General features: G+C 44.5%; 3 protein-coding genes across 3 annotated transcripts, besides 4 other annotated features; 2 read left to right on the top strand and 1 right to left on the bottom strand.

Annotated features, from left to right (window-relative positions):
- Nucleotides 1–128: part of a mobile genetic element that runs on past the window's edge.
- An 871-nt stretch (nucleotides 129–999) lies between these two features.
- Nucleotides 1000–1449: a mobile genetic element.
- Nucleotides 1450–1804: 355 nt separating this feature from the next.
- On the top strand, nucleotides 1805–3946 carry TSTA_051460 (pogo transposable element, putative; the record flags this gene model as incomplete). The annotated part of the gene is made up of 2 exons (XM_002485618.1): nucleotides 1805–1885; nucleotides 2453–3946. 2 exons carry the CDS (start codon nucleotides 1805–1807, stop codon nucleotides 3944–3946), a joined length of 1575 nt encoding a protein of 524 aa, XP_002485663.1.
- Nucleotides 2324–3793: a mobile genetic element.
- Nucleotides 3947–4438: 492 nt separating the features above from the next.
- Nucleotides 4439–5872: a mobile genetic element.
- A 2082-nt stretch (nucleotides 5873–7954) lies between these two features.
- On the bottom strand, nucleotides 7955–16427 carry TSTA_051450 (polyketide synthase, putative; the record flags this gene model as incomplete). The annotated part of the gene is made up of 13 exons (XM_002485617.1): nucleotides 7955–8797; nucleotides 8873–9196; nucleotides 9255–11035; nucleotides 11112–11203; nucleotides 11260–11321; nucleotides 11395–13062; nucleotides 13115–14268; nucleotides 14327–14963; nucleotides 15022–15178; nucleotides 15236–15666; nucleotides 15722–15990; nucleotides 16065–16209; nucleotides 16266–16427. The coding sequence occupies 13 exons, from the start codon at nucleotides 16425–16427 to the stop codon at nucleotides 7955–7957; spliced, it is 7725 nt and encodes a 2574-aa protein (XP_002485662.1).
- Nucleotides 16428–18251: 1824 nt separating this feature from the next.
- On the top strand, nucleotides 18252–19024 carry TSTA_051440 (DUF341 domain protein; the record flags this gene model as incomplete). The annotated part of the gene is made up of 2 exons (XM_002485616.1): nucleotides 18252–18293; nucleotides 18467–19024. The coding sequence occupies 2 exons, from the start codon at nucleotides 18252–18254 to the stop codon at nucleotides 19022–19024; spliced, it is 600 nt and encodes a 199-aa protein (XP_002485661.1).
- Between the last annotated feature and the right edge of the window lie 1068 nt (nucleotides 19025–20092).

Raw genomic sequence — 20092 nt, 5'->3', positions numbered from 1 at the left:
CCTCTTGCCTTACCGATAGGCACTGTTGTCCAAGAGCCAGATGGATTATAGCTTTTAAGGTGAGCTTTCTCAGCCTCTTCAAATAGCCAACCTAGAGGGTGATTTCCCACTTCATGATGACTCTTGGGAGCAGGCGGCAGGTCGCGGACTAGGACTGACTGAAGTTGACGTCCTGACCCCAGACGTCGTCGGAGACTTGCATGGTCAAATTTAACTGTGTTCACCTTGTACTGATGATGTCATGTGCCTGCTAAGAATATAAACCTCCAAGGATTGAGCTCTCCTCATTGCGTAGTCAAGGAAGTGGCATTAGTTCTAATAGGAGTCTCACCAAAACATTTCCTATTTTTCCTGAGTGATTCACCAAACCTATCCCTAGGGAATTGCCTGCCATGTGTCTTATCAAGATAATCCATAGAGTTATACAGATTAAGAGCACCACCGGTACATTCCTCAAAATCAGCACGTGAACCACTGGTCCTGTCCATGCCTACATTACTAGAAGCACCATCAATGCGTTCTCTAGTGGCTGCTTCCTGAATGAGAGTACCACTAGTATATTCCCTATCAGTTAATGTTCCAGCTACGAGCGCAGGGCTCTAACAAAGGTCGAGGTCATTATCTGAGATAACAGTTATACTAGCCACCAACAGAGCGCTTGGAGGCGTCTCCAGAGGTATAGGATAAGTATATTTGTCTATCCTATCTAACAATCCTTCTCCTGCCGTCAAAGTTGGGCCGCTCAGATCACAGAAATCAAGCTGACTTGATTCCTGAGATCCTGAACTAGTTGCTAACCTTACTAATCTATCAGATTCAATATTCACTGTGTCTCCATCAAATACCACATTCATTATGTGGTCCATTAAATCTGCATATTCGTTGTCAAAATCTGCATCTGTTCTAAGATTTAGTTTGGTTAGTAACTGCATTAGTTCCTGGGTTGACATATATAGGAGATTGTCTCTGAGATGTTTAATATTTCTGCTAAAAACCTTATACATCTCGTGTTTTTATAATCCTTCCAGTTGTTGGGCTCCAAATCCTATATATGTTTGTTGAATTATATCCAACGAGATATCCTCTCCAGGCTCTTGGATTAAAATGTTGAAGATAATTCTCCTTTTTCATATATTCTGTTGTAAGTGTGTACGCCTTGCAACTATAAACCTTAAGGTATGCAAGTTGAGATTTCTAGTTCTCAATGATAATTCCATTTTTCTAAGTAGCATGAGTGGTAAATCAATTGTACGGCGTCTTCCAGTTTAAAGTATACTGAGGAGTACGATTATAAAGGTAGACTGCAGCGCGCACAATTTCTGGCCACAGATCAAAGGGTAACTTTGCATCTTTTCTTATATTTCTTCCTTTTATCTTGATAATGGCTCCAGAGCACTCAGCATCTCCATTTAACGCTTGGGTATGAGCAGGTGAAGGTTAGAGGATAATATGCTTTATATATTCAAGGTAATGCTTTACCTCAGGTCTCTATGCAATCTCATTGTCCATCTCAATCTTAACTGAGCTAATAACATAGGGTTTGTTCTTCTTGTCTAATTATTCTCTATGCTTTTAATATTCTATATGATTTATATTCAATAGTAGTTGGTCCTTTAGATATTATAGTTAATCTGTGTTACGGGCTAGTCCCATCTAATGCTCACTATAAGGGCATATTCGAGTAGAAAACATAACATGAGGAAAGGAAAGAGAAAGAAAACAACAAGTTTTTCACGCGTATACAATCTTATATAGGCAAGGGGAATTGGGAGCTTCCGACGGGCTTCTCTCTAGGAATAGCCTCATGTCCGGGGTTGCTGAGATTGTCGGGGCTGCCGGGGATCGGCAGAGAGCGCTATTGTCAATATCCGGCCGGATATTGGGTGTCCGTTCGCAATCTGGGAATAGCTTCATGTTCGGGGTTGCCGAACAATAATCTAGCGAAACTCTATATGTCAATATCCGTGAGGGCTTCGCCCGAACATGGTCATGAGGTCAGCTCATAACAATCTGATACTTTTAGCAGCTCCAGGGAGATACTTCAAGACTTCAGGTCCTGGATGGCCAAGACAAGCATACCAGCGATTAGCATCTACTTTTCTTTCCTTTCTAGATGTTCAGGAATTAAATTTATGACGTTGTATTGCAAAACCAGTTTTTATAAGAGGATGGTCATGTTCGATATAACGTAAATCCCAAGCGACCCGCCCACCCAAGCGACCCGCCCACCTCTCCGAAAAATAACTCTCTATATTGATTTCTCATATTTCAACGCGTAAAAATGCCACCAATTCGCAAGAAAGATCCCTTAAAATCAGCTCAGACAGAGGGAAAGATCCAGTTAGCTATTTCTGATTTGAAAAATGGAAGAATTTCCAATATTCGTGAAGCTACAAGGATTTATGATATTCCTCGTACAACTCTCCGAGATCGACTCCAAGGCATCGAATAGGGTGAAAAGCGCGCCAACCACCATAAATTGACTCAATCTGAGGAGGATTCACTTGTCAAATGGGTTCTTGATTTAGATCGACGTGGATTACCTCCCCGGCATTCTCTCGTACGAGAAATGGTCAATTATCTTCTTTTACAACATGGCAAACCACAAGTTGGAAAAAATTGGGTAACCAATCTGATTAAACGCCGCCCAGAGATTGATTCCAAATTCGCAAGGAAATATAATTATGAACGTGCCAAATGCGAAGATCCAAAGATCATCCAAGAACATTTTGATCGCGTACGAGATGCTATATCTAAGTATGGGATCCTACCAGAAGATATCTACAATTTTGATGAGACTGGTTTTGCTATGGGACTCTGCGCAACTGCAAAGGTTATTACCGGAAGTGATCGATATGCTCGGCCAAAGCTTTTACAACCTGGGAATCGAGAATGGGTGACTGCAATTGAAGCAACAAATTCAACTGGTTGGGCTATTCCTTCGTACATTATTTTCAAGGCAAAGAAAAATGTACGATTGGGCTGGTTTGATGATCTACCAAGTGATTGGATGATTAATATTAGTGAAAATGGCTGGACTACAGATCAAATAGGATTAGAATGGCTTAAAACCCATTTTATTCCTTATATTAATAGCCGGTCAATGGGATCATATAGAATGTTGATCCTTGATGGCCATGGAAGCCATTTGACTGCAGAATTTGATCGTACATGCACTGAGAATAATATTATTCCAATCTGCATGCCACCTCATTCTTCACATCTATTACAGCGTCTTGATGTTGGCTGTTTTGCGGTTTTAAAACGACATTATGGGCAGGTTGTTGAGCAACGAATGAGAGATGGATTCAATCATATCGATAAATTGGACTTTTTAATGGCATTCCCAGAGGCTCGTACGGTGGCATATAAAGCTCGAACTATTCAGAATAGCTTCGCAGCCACTGGATTAGTGCCATTCAATCCAGATCGAGTGATTCAGCAACTTAATATCCAATTAAAGACACCAACACCCACTCCGAGTCGATCAAGCAATACACAATCATCTTGCTTACAAACCCCTCAAAATATACGCCAATTTGTACGCCAGTCAACTACAATTACGAAACGTATAAGTGAGCGTACAGGAAGCCCAAATCAAGTGATTGATCAAGCAGTTATGCGAATGTCAAAAGCCTATGAAACGACAATGAATGATCTTCTACTCGTACGGAAAGAAAACCATGATTTACGAGCTGCGCATGAAAAAGAGAAGCAAAAACACCAAAAATCTAAGAAACAGATATCTATTGAGCATGGGATTACTAGCGAAGAAGCTCAAGCGCTCGTACAAGGTCAGGTTAAGGCATCTCAAGCTGTTACTATAGCTCCAGCTGAACCGGAGCTCCCAGCTTCTCAGCAAGTCGTACGCCGCCAATTTCGCTGTAGTGGTTGTGGTGTTGAAGGGCATAGAATTAATCGATGTCCTAATCAAACTAGTAGTTAGAGTTTTGTATATATTTTTGTATGTGGGTTTGAAATTGGGATTTGAAATCAATATAGAGAGTTATTTTTCGGAGAGGGTGGGCGGGTCGCTTGGGATTTACGTTATTCAAGTACGAACTAACGTAACGTAACGTAATCGGTAAGCGAACCGGCCATGTAAGCGAACCGGCCACCTCTCCAGAAAATAACTCTCTATATTGATTTATGTTGGTTTGTGGGAGCAATCGAGATGCCTCACTCCGACGCACTGAGCCGCAGGGCGTCACGTGACCTCGTCTAGGATAGAGGGATGTAAGACCGCGTCGGGGCGTGAGTTAGATAGCTACAATCACACACATTTTGAACCCATACAGAATTGCAGTACCTGATAACCATTCATGTACGTACGTACATTAACGTGTACACGTGCTTTATGCACCCACAATTTACCATATTACAACGCGTAAAAATGCCACCAATTCGCAAAAAAGACCCCCTAAAATCCACTCAGGATGAGGGAAAGATCGAATTAGCTATTTCCGATTTAAAAAATGGAAGAATTCGCAGTATTCGTGAAGCTGCAAGAATCTATATGGTTGCTCGTACAACTCTTCAAGATCGAATGAAAGGAGTGCCGTATCGACAAATAACACGCGCCAACAACCATAAATTGAGTCAATCTGAGGAGGATTCGCTTGTCAAATGGGTGCTTGATTTAACTAAACGTGGATTACCGCCCCGGCACTTTCTCGTACGAGATATGGCTAATTATCTTCTCTCACAACATGGAGATCAACGGGTTGGAGATAAATGGGTATATAATCTTGTTCAACGTCGCCCAGAGATTGAATCCAAATTCTCACGAAAATACAACTACGAACGTGCCAAATGTGAAGATCCAAAGATTATACAAGGCCATTTTGACCGCGTACGAGATATAATATCTGAGTACGGCATCTTACCAGAAGATATCTATAATTTTGATGAGACGGGCTTTGCTATGGGACTCTGCGCAACTGCAAAGGTTATTACTGGAAGCGATCGATATGCTCAGCCAAAGCTTCTACAGCCTGGAAATCGAGAATGGGTGACTGCAATTGAAGCAACAAATTCAACCGGATGGGCTCTGCCTTCGTACGTGATTTTCAAAGCAAAGAAAAACGTACGATTAGGCTGGTTTGATGAGCTTCCGGATGATTGGAGAATCAATATTAGCGATAATGGCTGGACTACAGATCAGATAGGATTAGAATGGCTTAAAACCCATTTTATTCCTCTTACTAGTGGTCGTACATTGGGAACATATAGTATGTTGATTCTTGATGGCCATGGAAGCCATTTGACTGCAGAATTTGACCGTACATGTACGGATCATAAGATTATTCCAGTCTGTATGCCTCCTCATTCTTCACATCTCTTACAGCCTCTTGATGTTGGCTGTTTTGCGGTTCTAAAGCGATATTATGGGCAGCTTGTTGAACAACGAATGAGGCTTGGTTTTAATCATATTGACAAAATCGACTTCTTAACAGCATTTCCACAGGCTCGTACAGTGGCATATAAAGCTCAAACTATTCGGAATAGCTTCGCAGCCACCGGATTAGTGCCTTTCAATCCAGATCGAGTTCTTCAACATCTCAATATTCAATTGAAGACTCCAACCCCTCCTCCAAGTCGATCAAGCAATACAGCATCATCCTGCTTACAAACACCTCAAAATATACGCCAATTTGTACGCCAGTCAACTACAATCAATAAGCGTATAAATAAGCGTACAGGAAGCCTGAATCAGAATGAAGAAATCAATCAGGCAGTTATACGGTTATCAAAAGCCTACGAAATACTAGCGAATGATGCTTTACTCGTACGGAAAGAAAACCGTGATTTACGAGCTGCGCATGAAAAAGAGAAGCAAAAGCGCAAAAGATCTAATAAACAGATATTCTATTGAGCAAGGGATTACTAGAGAAGAAGCTCAAGCGCTCGTACAAGGTCAGGTTAAGGCATCTCAAGCTGTTGTTACTGCTCCGGCTGAGCCGGAGCTCCCAGCTTCTCAACCAATCGTACGCCGTCAATTCCGCTGCAGTGGTTGTGGTGCTGAAGGGCATAAAATAAACCGATGTCCTAGTCGTACTGCTAGTTAATTTTTTGTATGAGAAATATATGCGGATTCGAAAAATGGGATTTGAAATCAATATAGAGAGTTATTTTTCGGGGAGGTGGGCGGGTTGCTTACATGGGCGGGTGGCTTACCGATTACGTTAACCTTCCTTTTCCCTTAGGTAAGCAAGAACTTGGTTAGAGTCATTCTAGAGACAGTTATATCCCTTCTGAGTATCCCACCAGATTTCTTGCTTTCTGAGCTAATAAAAGGAAACTAGATTTGCCACAAAGTCTTTACAATAAGTAACATTATAAAGCCTTAAGATTTGAAGTTTTCCATCTAGGCTATGTACTTTAATATTAACTTCTCCATATCCAAGGACTGGAACTTGGTGACTGCCTGCTCATAGGAAGTCTCCATATCGTGCTTTCCTAAAGTTGATGAATCTCTCAAACTCGTTAAAAACATGAATTGAAGAGCCAGAGTCTAGTAAAGCTAAGTGCTTTAATAGATAATTTGTGGGTGCACTAAGGTGCATGTACGTACGTACGAAGCAATGGAGTCAATTTCAATGGGTATTCATTCAGTTCTGTGTCTATCTTTCTAAGTACATCATGTTCCAAAGCCGCGTCTATATAGACCTTCTCCTGAGCTGATTTGTAAGCTATCCCATGGGGTAAACTTGAGACCATTCTCTTACACATGACAGTTTCGGATTGATCGCTTCATTGGAAAGCCAGCTTATCTGACACATCTCGATTGCATGAAGCAACCAACATAATTATTAATTAACAATGCAGCGAGGTCCTTTTCCATATGAACAAAGTATGCTGCTCTACACCTGCCAACTGCCGATCTAGGGAGTCATTCTAGACTTCCTTCAATAGTTGTATTATCTTGAGTCTTTTGCAAAGCTGACTCTTGTCGTTCCTGAGACTTGCTTTGAGGGCGAGATCGACCTTGTACTTGTGTGTTTAGAGCACCTTCTTCAAGGTGCATCTTCTTTATCTTATTAACTAGGTTAGGGTGATCCTCTGCGAATTTCTTTGCTCTCATCTGGGGACCCCATCTTGGGATAAACTCTTCAGGAGCTAGATTTTTAAATAGATAATAGCAGAATCGAAGAAGATGCCACCCTTCACATGCTTCACAAACTGGTCTGGTTGTCTGATACTGCTCCGGATCTTGGTTCTTCTTGCAAGAAGGTCCAATAGAGCAAGATCGTGAGTAAGTACGTCCACGCTTATGTTCTAGAGAATGGCTTAGTTGTCAACTATAATGGTATCTTTCCTTGTCAGACTTGTTGTTGATCCTTTCTCCTTGAACCGCAAATAATCCTCTATATACACAAGATGGTCGTCAATCCTAGATTTTATAAAAGTTACGTCGGAAAGCATTTGCCAGCTTCCTTCTAGTGAGAGTGCCGTCCTTAATTTTCTCTTTAATAGTGATCTCATATACTGTAGTCCATGCGTCATCTAGTGGGCAAATTACATCAAGGAATCACGTTGACCAGTCTAGGACATAGTACTAAGGGTTAGGGTTACTATATACATAGGACTTCTTACAAGACGCACCAAACAGACCATTACCAAGATCAAATGAGAACATCAATAGATAATAAACCTCCCACCGAGTTATTGAAAATTGTAAATACGACTACATACCTACAAAGTTCGAGTTTATATCTTGTGATGATTTATAGTCACTTTACGATGCTTCCCAACAGCTACACGGTTGGCTGGAATTACGCGCAGCCAAAAGCGAAAGGTGAACGTGCTCTTCGGGCTGCTGCTGCTCAATGACATTTCGAGAACGTCAAACCACTACTCGAGAATGGAGTTGATGTGATATTTTCACATTTCATAACACTTTGATACAGCACTGATCTAAATACAGGCCCCAGTAGGAAATGTCCTCAAACATTTATACGACGGCTCGCACCTTTTCCGCCACTGCGCGTCCCAGCGTGCTAGCAGTGGCACCGCCTAAAATTTCAAAGACAGCCACATCGGCTCTTAGGACCTGCATAAACCAGTTCCGCATCTCGACGGCGATGAGAGAATCCACTCCATAAATATGTAAAGGCTGGGATATATCAAAAGAGTCCGGTGATATGGAAAGCGCTTTGCATAGCTTGGCCGCTATTCCATTTGCCACAACGTCCGCAGCTTCCGCTATTGATGGAGCCTCTTCCAGCTGCTTTATCAGACTAGGGCCTTTGTCCTTTGAGTCAATGCTATTGTTAGCCATACCTACAGATGAACCCATCTGGTGAAGGATGGTGAAAATGGGTTCATGCATCCAACCCATAATATCCATGCCTCGGTTGCTGATATCTTCTGGGAGTTCGAGACCATTGGCAATTTGTGAGTGAGCCGGGTCAAGCTGTAGACGTTTATCGCAGTAATGCTCTAGCATAGCTAAAACCTCAGGCTGTGTCATTTCTAGGACAAAACGGCTCTTTGCGAATCGCCGAGCGGCTTCTTCGTGCTCGAGAGCATACCCATGATCTGCTATCATGCTAAGGTTCAGAGATATCGCCTTTTCACCACGGCTGAGTCGGTACTTGGCCAGCTCATCCTGAAAGGTGTTCCCGGCCGCATAGTTGGCTTGACCTTGTGAGCCCACTACACCGGCTATCGATGAGAATAGGATAAAAAAGTCTAAATCACGTGGTAGCTGCTCGTGTAGGTTCCATGAACCATCGACTTTAGGCCTTAGACAGGCGGACCATGCAGCGTGATCTATATTCTCGAAAACGGAGTCCTGTGGAATCACATCAATGATCAGCATCATTCATTTTCAATCAAGCCCAACGGATCTTGTGGCCATTAAACGTACTCTGAGCTCCATTGCGGCTTGAATACATCCTTTGATGGGAGGCATGTTCGTTCTACAGTATTTCACCACTGCAGCAAGAGATTCGGGGTCCGAAACGTCGCACTTCGGGCAGTATACGACTGCGCCGGTACTTTGTAGCTTGCTAACAAAGGATTCTAAAACGGCATTATTGTTGATACCGCGCCTAGAAAGTAGAACTAGGTATCGAGCCCCCTTGGAAACCATCCACTCGGATATCATCTGGCCCTGGGCTCCAAGACCACCACCGAGAATGAAGGTTTCTTCGGGGCTAAAGTTCCAATCTGATCGAGTTTTGACCATTGCCTTTGGTAAACTTGTTAGACGCCAAAATAGTGAAGATTGTTCTAACGCACACACTTACCGGAACAATAGCCTCCTGATCAATCTCGAGCACTACTTTTCCAGGGTTCATGCCACTCTGTAAGTACCTGAAAGCCCCTTCCACATCGGAAATAGGGAACGACTTCATGGGCGACGGCATCCGTAGGATTTTGCGTCTAAAAAGATTAGTGATGCCGAGAAGTCCACTCTGTATGAGGTCGGGTCTCTCCTGCGCCATAGAAGCGAGATCGATAGCGCTGAAAGACACATTTCGCGCGAATTGAAACATGGGTAGCTTATTGTGAGAGAAGATGTCCTTTTTCCCAATTTCGATGAACCGGCCGAAGGGGGCGATGCACTCCCAGGAAGCGACCAGAGCATCACCAGCGAGTGAGTTTAGCACAACGTCAACACCTCTATTCTGTGTTGAACGTTTGATTTCTGCTACGAAAGAGAGATCCCTGCTGTTGAAAATATGGTCTTCCGGGATTCCATACATTTCCATCAACAGGCGTTTCTTGCTTGATGAGCCAACAGTGGTGTAGATCTCAGCTCCGCAGTACTGTGCCACTTGTATCGCAGCTTGTCCTGTTCCTCCCGCACCAGAGTGAATAAGGACTGATTCACCAGGAGGGAGGTTGGAAACTCGGACAAACGCATGGTAGACGGTGACAAAGTTCGTGGGCACTGAAGCCGCATCGACCAAGCTCATATCTTCCGGCATCTTCACAGCTAGAATCTCTTTACATCGGATCACTCCGTGGTATGTATCGACATCTCCCACCATCACGCGGTCTCCGGGCCTCAGCTGACATGCAGAGCCGACACGACGGACTAAACCAGCACATTCAGTGCCCAAAATGTCTTGGTCAATGCGCCCAAGAGCAATCAGGCAGTCTCGAAAGTTGACGCCAATGGCCTTTACCTCGACTTCGATCTCATCGGAGCCAAGGGGTCCAGCCTCGGGGACCTCTTCAAAATAGACACTATCAAGTAGACCTGGCCGTCGTACACGAAGCTTCAGATTTTGTTCCCCGAAGCGCTGTTGCGGTTTAAATGATGCGAATGTAAAGTCATGAACTTTCTGGTTGAGCTCACCGTTCTCGTATATACGAGGTATGCACAGATAGTCGCCTACTTGAACCAGCTCCCGCTCGTAGGTCTGTGAACTGGTACCCTGCAAAAAATTCTGCACCGCTCTCTCAACATTAAGAGACAGAACGGTTGGACTAGAAGAGGTGCAGAGAGTAACAGTTCCGAACAATATGTTCTGCTTCTCAGACCTTAACGCTCTAGCGATGCCTGTGACGGGACCAATTGGTGAGACGTGCGCCGCTGTGGGAGGAGACGCTTCCGAAACCCACAGGATGTTCCTTGCACGGGCTAAAGTCGTATTGAATAGGTAGTACTCTCTTGGATCAAGGTGTTCAAGTGACAACCATGCTCGGTCCTGAACAATTAGAACAAGCTTGTCTTCAAGGTCCACTAGGCCTCCAACTTCCCGGAAGCTGCTTGGCCGTACACTACGCATTCCCATCTCCTCCATTCTCGATTTTACCAACTCCGACAGGAAAGACTCAAGAGATGGCTCTTCCCAGCCTGTGATGACTAGCGCAGTCTTGTCAATAACGGCCGCATATTTCCCCGTGGAGTTGTTGACTGGTGGTTTGACCGAGGAGATCAGTAAGCTGGTGACTTGATTATCCTCGACTTCAAAATCATGTAAAGCCAAATGATATTTATTGAATCCACTCGCTTCCAACTCCTCGGACCATCTCTCCAGCGTCACGCAAGGCCCGTCCTGTCGCCAGGGTTCTGTGCCTAAAACAAGAAGAAAGGAAGAACACAACGTCAGCTTATAGCCCTGTCAGATACAACTTTCGATATATATACGTACTAAGCCACCACCCAGGTAGAAAGCCAAAGAGATATTGTGTTAGCGGATAGGTAGTGGTTGCAGTGATTTCAATAAGAATGAGCTTGCCGTCACTAGACCTTAAAGTGAGTCTCTTGAATCGCGAGTGGGAAACATCTCTGCAACTTACTCTCGTAGCAGCTTGCGGATGTTTGATAGTGTTTTTCGCAAGCACTTCGTGGCATGTACAACCTATTTAGCCCCAGCTGTCAGTATTAATGAAGTTCTCAAGGTGGAGACTCAGTATGGCTTCAAATGAACTGACATTAGCGGCCACAATCAAATCATAACTGCCCTCTTCATACCCCTGCCCCACCGGGTCTTCTTCGACATCGAATAACCCGAAGTTCATTTTTGGTATGCTACCAAACTCATTCTCTGCGCTTTCAATGAAAGATCCAGTGACATCAGTGAAATCATATCGTGAGAACCGACTGTAGACACCGTTTGGGGTTCGCGATGCCAACGTGTCCAGCATAAATCTTGTTGTAGCTCCAGTTCCTGCTCCAACTTCTAGGATTTTCATACCCGGATTTTTATGTGCCATGGCATCCACATAACGCTGCATGGGGTTGAAAAACTGACCCAAATTATTGGATAGCTCGTAATAGTCCTTGAGTCTGTTGTCCGGTACCAGGACTTGCAAGGCGTCCACCCGTCCGCGGAGCATGTCTGTCAGATGAGAACCAAAATGAACATATATGTCACCGAGTCGACCTCCTATTTCTTTGACGTGATCACAAAGGTTGTTGTATTGAGTATCCTCTATGTAATCATGCCATGTGTAAGATATGTCAGAGGGAGGCTGTCGATTTGCTGTATCAATCATTGTTTGGGACCAAGCGTACTGCTTTTGAAGATGCATGTGGTGTGTTGGGATGTCCGAACCAGCCACTTCGTTTATTGCTCTAGAAATCGATGCTAGAATGTACAATTTCAGAGCTTGAATCAGCTCGGTCGGACCAGTCTCCGGCTTGAGACTTTCGATAGCATACTGCGACAGCTGTTCAGTGCCAAGTAGAGTTGGGTCTGGCTTGTAAATCATATCCCAGCATAGTCTCCTGACAGTTGAAGAAGAGTTTCCCCCATGGACTTGGTCTTCATCAGCGACTAAGGTTATCTCAATGCCTTCGGCTTGCCCTAACAGATTGCTTCCACTTGTGTCCACGACATTTAGATCTGCTTCTGCCAACCTAGTACCTCTGCTCGTTGTTGACGACTGGACATACAGCATGTCATTTTGCTCGGAGGCCTTGAATCCAGACCTGGCAAGCCATCCCTTTTTGATGAAAGTGGGCACCCAAGTCGCCGTTCTGTTATTGTTGCCCCAAGCTACCGCTGGAATACAGACTTGGAGAATGGAGTCCAAAGTGCAAGGATGGATATCTGGGATGTTTGCATCAAGAGAGGTATCAGCGTGGAGGAACTTGTTCGTGGAGACCCGCCCAAGCGCCTGGCCACAATTGTCTCGTCGCGCACTTTCGATTCCTTGAAAGGCCGGTCCGTATTGGTATCCGTTCTTCTCAAGATCCGCATACAGGTCGGCAGAACTAGTTTCCGTGAGACATGAACTCTTTGCCGAGGACAGCAATTCATGAACGTGAGAGTTCTGCGCGTGCTCCATGTCGGATTGGATTTGAGAGGCTGAGAGAGCCTTAATAGAGCCTCGACTCACTTCTATGAAGTTTTCGCCACGGTATGCATATAAAGAAAATGTTGCCCAAGAGTTTGTTTTGCTTATTGAATCGAATGAAGGTTTGAGATGGAATAAGACCTCTACTCCTTCGTCGTCTTGGGAGATCATGAGGGCGTTCAGGATACCTATCTCTCTGAACTCGAAGCCGGTGATAGTTTGTTCGGTGGATATCTGTTTTATAGCCTCCATTGCCATGACCATCATGCCAGCAGCCGGGAATAGAATTTCGCCGTTAACCTGTCGAAATTGTTAGAAAGTGGGTTAAATTCTAGAACAAGAATTGCAGTACCTTATGGTCTTCCAACCATGGCATTGACGATAACCTAACGATATTACGCCATCGCGGTTCGAGAGGATTCCAATCAGGCACCGGCAATCCCAAAAATGCGTTATATGGCTGGGGATTCAGCCTAATGTTCTTGCTAATACGTGACTCGTGCCAATATGTATGGGCATGATCAAAGGGGTCACGTTCCAAGAATGGAGCGTTGACATTTCCGAGGTTGACATCAAACCCTACACAATGAAGCTTTCCAGCCGCTTCTAGTATGGTCTCAGTTGCAGCTCTGCCACGATCCAATGTAGCCGTGTATGAAATTCCATCCTTCGCAGGAGAAGCGGTGGCTTCTTTGATTTCACGAATTGGTCCTTCCATAGCGGAGTGAGGTCCAATCTCAATCAAGTCAGAAACCGAGGCAACGCTGCGGTGGCTTAGATCAAACTTCTTCTGAACTTTCTTGGCCGAGTCTTGGAAGATTCGTCCAAGAGCAGCAGAGAACTGCACAGGGGATACCAAATTCCTGACCCAGTACTCACTTTTCACCAGCTCGCTTATAGGGATGATGTCTCCAGTCACTGATGACACCATGGTTGCGAACACTGGTGGTGTCTCGCCACGGTCGAGCTTACCGATCACCTCTCTGTAAGGTGCTGCAATGCGATGCATATGTGGACTGTGATAAGCAACCGGGACCTTGAGGACTCTAGCAAAAATTGCATCGGCCAAAAGCTTCGCTTGTAGCTGCTCTATTAGACATTTGTCACCAGATACAGTGGTGTTTTTTGGACTATTCATACAAGCCGCAACCAAGACACCCCTCCCTGGCGAGTCTTGAAGAATTTCGTCAATATATGGCTGCACGGATGATTCGGATAGCCCAACAGCCATCATAGCACCATGCGGTGTTGTGCCAGAAGACTCGGCAAGCGCACTGCAAAAAAGACCACGAAAATAGGCGATTTTCCATGCAGACTGCCTAGAAATTCCTCCTACAGCGTATGCTGCTGCGATTTCCCCGCTGGAATGACCCGCCACAACTGTTGGGTGAATGTGGAATGTTCTCAAGAGCTCCACGAGAGCAATCTGCAAGATTGTGCACAGGATTTGAGAAAATCTCGGCTCGTTTATTCTGGCTCGGATCTCGTCGTCATCAAAGAAGAAGTCTATCCAAACATTATCAGTAAAAATTGCATTCTCATTGATCCATGTAAAAACACATACCCGAGGGTTTCCAAACGCTGCCAATGCTTGCAAGAAACTTATCAGCGGCCAAAATGCTATTTCTGAATGCGGGAAAAACAATAAGTTCCTTGCCCATACCAGCCCATTGCGCACCCTGACCAGTGAAAACAAATCCACTTTTGGGATTAGTTCTTGATTGACTGGGGAGCCGAGGAGTTACCAGCCGCTCGACAAGCTGGCATACAGAATCGGCAACCGCAAAGCTCCGCCAGTTGTGAAGGCTTCGTCTTTGAGCCAGAGTGTAAGCCAACATGTCGTGATACGTATCAAGACCATCTATATTTTGTGATTGCAGTTTCTTCAGATAGACCCGATACAACTCAACCATTTGCGTTACTGAACTCTTTTCATGTCCAGACCAAACAAAGAGCCTTGGTCCCTTCATGGTGGCTAAAGCCTTTGTCTCCATGTCAGGCTTTGGGAGATGCTTTTGCTCTATCACTTTGTGTTCTAAAGGTGTCGCGTTAGTGCAATGGTTCGCGACCAAGCCACGACCCTTGAGGTAGTGCAATGCATCATCTAGTACAACATGCGCATTAGTACCACCAAAACCAAAACTGTTAATGGAAGCACGGCGTAAACCCTCCCGCGGCCATGGTGTCAGCGCCCTTGGGAACTAAATGATGTGTCAGGAAGTCGAGCACTTTTTGGAAAGGACTAAGGTTGGGACAGACCTTTAATTTCAGGAATTCGGCATCTATTTTGTCGTTGAGATCCTGTAACTCTGCAATTGGTGGAATGAGACCTCTTTCCAGCACTAGGATTGTCTTTATGATCCCGGCAATTCCCGCTGCGCCTTCTAGATGTCCAATGTTTGCTTTCACTGCACCTCTGAGGGCAAGGATTAGCTAATATATTCAGATTAGGACAGTGCATATTGATGCTTACACGATAACAGGATCATCCGAATCTCTTCCAGGTCCAAATGTGCTGCCAATTGCCATAGCTTCCAAGGGGTCACCTATCGCGGTTCCGGTACCATGAGCCTCAAAAAAACGAGTCAGTGACGTTTTCAGCTCGGCATCACGATAGGTTTCTTGGATGAGACTCGCTTGCATTTCTTTACTCGGCTGCGCAAGGCTCGTCCGGCCATTTTGGTTTGTCTTTGTCACTCGGATGATGGCGCGGATTGTGTCGCCATCCTTGATTGCATCTTCGACGGTCTTCAGAATCAAGACACCAAAACCTTCCCCCCGTCCGTAACCGTTTGCTCTGTTGTCAAAGGCGTGACTTACCCCGTCTGGGGACACAAATCCAAGACTGGACAGAGTAATAAAGAAATCAGGTCCAAGGAGCAGGTTGCATCCAGCAACGATTCCCTCGGAAAATGTCAGCAAGGAAACAACGCAACGAATGAGACTGACATAGTCATACCATTGATGTTCTTTGATGTCTGAGATCCTGGCAGGCCATGTCTAATGCTACCAAACTACTCGAACATGCTGTGTCGATAGTCATGCTAGGACCTCTCAAATTGAAGAATGTACTGATTCGGTTTGACAGCATACTGGCTGCCATTCCTGTCCCCGCATATCTTGGAGCATTCTCGAGGTCTTTTGCCGATGCCAGAGTGTAATCTGCAGTAAAACAACCGGTGTGAACAGATGTGTCTGAACCATTGGCCTTCTGCATAGGGATCCCAGCTTAGAAAGCCAATTAGCAACTTCATACTACGACTAAAGCCTGCTAGTGGCGATGAACGCAAGCTGAGACGAACCGTTTTCAAGAGCTCGATATGTAGTTTCTAGAATTATTCTTTGTTGAGGATCTGTCCCTGCTGCTTCATCTGGAGTCATGCCGAACAGCTTGGCATCAAATGCACTGATATCTCTTTCTAGAAAACAAGCCTTTTGTGGCCGGATCTGAAACCCAATCAGTTAGTACAAGACAAAAGAGATAAGTATCTAGAGATCCCTACCGTCCCAGGACGCGAATCATCCACAACATGATATCTAGTAGCAGAGATACGGTCCGAAGGAAACTGAGAAGCCACACATTTTCCAGTGGCCATGAGCTCCCAGAGAGTCTGAGGACTCGGCTCCAGGGAATTGGAAAGAGAATCCGATAATAGCGACGTCATGGCTAATGTCTTTGCCATCGAATGGTCTCTGAGAGGGCCAATCAGATGAAAAAGAGCCATTAGTCTCTGGAAAGCTCGACGTGAAATAAGGTGCCATGGTAGGTTTGGTAATTTGATTGCGGAAAGATCAGTGAAAAGTAGTTGTTCAGTAGAGGAAACATGAGCTTTGATGAACATGAACAGAAGGATCCTCTGCAGTAGGTATGGACAATTTATAGATAATGAGATTCTAATCCAGCATTGCCAAAGTAGGCTTGGAAGCAATCTAGGGTATGATAACAATCCAGTCGACACTCCCCAACTATACGCCCCGAAACTCGCATTAACTGAAGTTACTATGTTAGCTTCATGTAGTCGGGATTAGTCACAATATCATACCGGATTGACCAACAATTGCATGTAGTAGACACAAAAATACGTGTATAAACATGTTTACCAATAGAAGAAGCGCCAATATCTATAAATACATATAGGTATCTCGCATCCTGATAGGTATGTACCTCGTTTGAACAGCCTAGGATTGTGCAAGGCACACTTGAGCGCTCCTCTCACTGCTGGGTTGATGTTCTCAACTTTCTAACCCTGCTTGAAGCTTCTGGTTACCCACTGCATGCAACAACGGACAAATTGCCTTCTTTTCCCTATGAGGCATTTACTAAAGTACACCGTCTAATGCGCAAGAGAAGTACTCATGTATGAAAAGACTCGTAGACCACCTATAATAGAAAGATCCAAAAAATACGAGGCGCGAAGTATGTCTTTACGACGGGGGCTATTGATAACTTCCAAATTACATCTACCCCTGCCTAGTGTGCTTGATATTAGTGAGTAGCCATGGATATTTAATCAAGTGCTACATGACAAGATGCCAAACAAGGATTTACCCACAATTGCCCCTTGAAGTCACGGTATCCCTAAAGCCTGGTTGCCACTGGCTGCACGCAATCCATAGATATCTATGGCTAGGGGGGTTTTATGTTTCCTATCCTTACCGGTATCTAGAAAGTCTTGTTGCTATAGGCTGCATGCAATCCATAGATATCTATGGCCTAGGGGGTTTTCACGATTCCTATCCCTATGGGCTTTGATTCAAGTGTTGGCGGTAGTAGGCATATTGCTATTAACTTCATACTATCAACTTACCTTTTCCTATTACAAGAATAGACTTTTGGAGGCAGTTAAAGAAACAGGGGATACATAGCAGTAAGTATTCTGAGGCACTGCCACCTTATGTGTGCATGATACATGATGGGACTGACAGAACAGTACAAAATGAATTAGCTCATAACTGCTTTCTTACAGTTACTTGCCATAGCATTTAACCGGAACGGGCGGTAAAGTATATAATCAATTGCTTTCTAGATTCATTTTGATTACGACGACGCGTCAGCGTCAACTGGTCTTTAATCATAAGTGTAGAAGCAGGGATGATGTCTTTTTTTTTTTTATTAATCCCTGCGCGCCAGTGCGAAAATAAGTGGGCTGCTGCAGATGCGATAATTCTGGATCCCAAATAACACAAATTATGGCGCATGGTTACAATCAGAATTGTACTATGTATAGAAGCAAGCAATATGTGCTTGCTTCGGCGAGTATCTTGGACAAGAAGTTTATAGGCTACCAGACTGCCTGGGCTCTTTTCAAAATGGGATTTATATGCATAAATGCGTGAGCACGAATAAGAACGATAGGTATCTGCCAAATATATCTTTTGTCTATGATTTAAACTTGAATGAACCTCGAACATCAGTCGAGCCCGGGAAACAGGGACATTCGGCTTTACTCTTACACTTTTGCTCCTCCTTCTTTTGTAACATTTCCAAGATGCGGTTTCTATGTTTGCACGGTTGGGGCACTAACTCACAGGTAAGTGAGAACATGTCTATGAAAAATAAACATTTAATAACAAACCCCAGATTTTTGAAACCCAGACAGGTGAGTGGCATGACACCATATCTGGTCATCGACGACGAGCTGACTATATTCAATAAAACTCAGCTGCCATTCGCTTTGAACTAGGAGATTAACATACCTATGAGTTTGTCGAGGGGCATCTAGCTTCAGAGATGTTCCCGGAGCTTCGGGAGGTCACCTCATCGACAGACGAATTCTTCTCGTACGCCGACATCGAGGATATGGACAGTTGTCTGAGGGCTCTTGAATTGCTTGATTCCTATGTGACTGCAGAGGGCCCATTTGACGGTGTCCTAGCCTTCTCACAGGGAGCAATCATTGCCGCTTCGTACCTTGCGAGGAGAAGACAACTGGGTCAGCTTTCGAAGAAGTCAGCTCTCCCTTTTAAATGTGCCATCTTCTTCTCCGCACCCGCCGTATACAGAATCGAGAACGGTCAGCTCCGGGCCATGACGCGGGATGTGGACGGCGAGATGATTAACATTCCCACGGCGCATATTTGGGGCTCCAATGATACGACTATAAACGGGCAGGCAATAAGCGATCTATGTGCCTCGGATACAAGGGAGATTTATGTACACGAAGGAGGGCACGAAGTCCCAGGAGCTCGTATGAATTCCGCAGTTAAGTCGAGTGTTCAGATCATTCGCAGGGTCATTTCGATGGCTAGTTATGAGCAGTAAAATTTGTGCGGCTCGCCAATTTTTAGATGGGGTGTTGAACCTATGCTGCTGTAAGGCATTATCTTATGATGCTTGGGGAACCATAATAGAATAGATTTACCTTCGTCAAAATTGCAAGTGGTTTGCAGCATGTGCGACTAGTCTTATCACAGATCAAATCATTTATAATTGGGTATATGTAAATAAATCGGTGAATAGATCGTATAGACTCAGAGGATTAATATCGTTCAGTAATAGTGATCAATGATCAGTTGCTTGTAAGTATTAATAAGGAGATGATTCGATGCGTTGAATCTCTGTGTATTGCTTGTCTATCTTCTAGTTACCTACAACTCAGGGGTTGAAGCTATAGCTAGTCTCGGAACGACTAGTGTCACGTGACCTTACGGTCAGATTCTTTACAGTATATACTTAATGATATTATTGTAAAGTGATAATAGTGTACACTGAATACTTACTACTTGGAGTTATACGATGTACGATATAGAAAACGTGAGGGACTGGATATTCAAGAACGCTCGTTTACCATCATGAATTTAGCCATCCCAAATGAAGATACCTAGTACTCCTACGGGAGTGATTTGAAACATGGGTTGGTAGATAGGAATAGAATAGCTAACTTAGTTACTGATAATAAAGGAATGAATCGTTTGAACATGGATTGGATTTAGATCTCATTGCCGCCAGCACTTGCATGCGGCGCAGGATCAACATATGTTGCTAAGCAGAAATGCTGACATGGGTAGGCACTAAGAAAGGAAGGGCTACTCTTGGCTTACTGGACGGTAGGAAGTTCAGAAATTCGATAAGGCCCCCGAACCCTATTGGCTCGAACTTGATAATTCCCAACAGGACCCTGCAGTAACAAGGTTGGCTGCAGGTGGAATTAGGCTCCCTGATGGCTACGAACGCTGCGCCGCCCGCCCGAGCTCGTCCGTTACGGTCCGTGCTTCCGGTCCAGATGTCATGCCACTCACCATCCCAACCGTAGTAGCTGTACCTACTCTGGATGGGGCCGGTAATTTTGTTAGTACGATTTTAGGCGGTGAGGCCCCACAGGCTCACCGC

The sequence above is a fragment of the Talaromyces stipitatus genome, genomic scaffold (assembly GCF_000003125.1).
Source record: "Talaromyces stipitatus ATCC 10500 scf_1105507295515 genomic scaffold, whole genome shotgun sequence".
NCBI lineage: Eukaryota > Fungi > Ascomycota > Eurotiomycetes > Eurotiales > Trichocomaceae > Talaromyces > Talaromyces stipitatus.
Note: the sequence above shows the minus strand (reverse complement) of the source record. Positions and strands in the feature narration are given on the sequence as shown.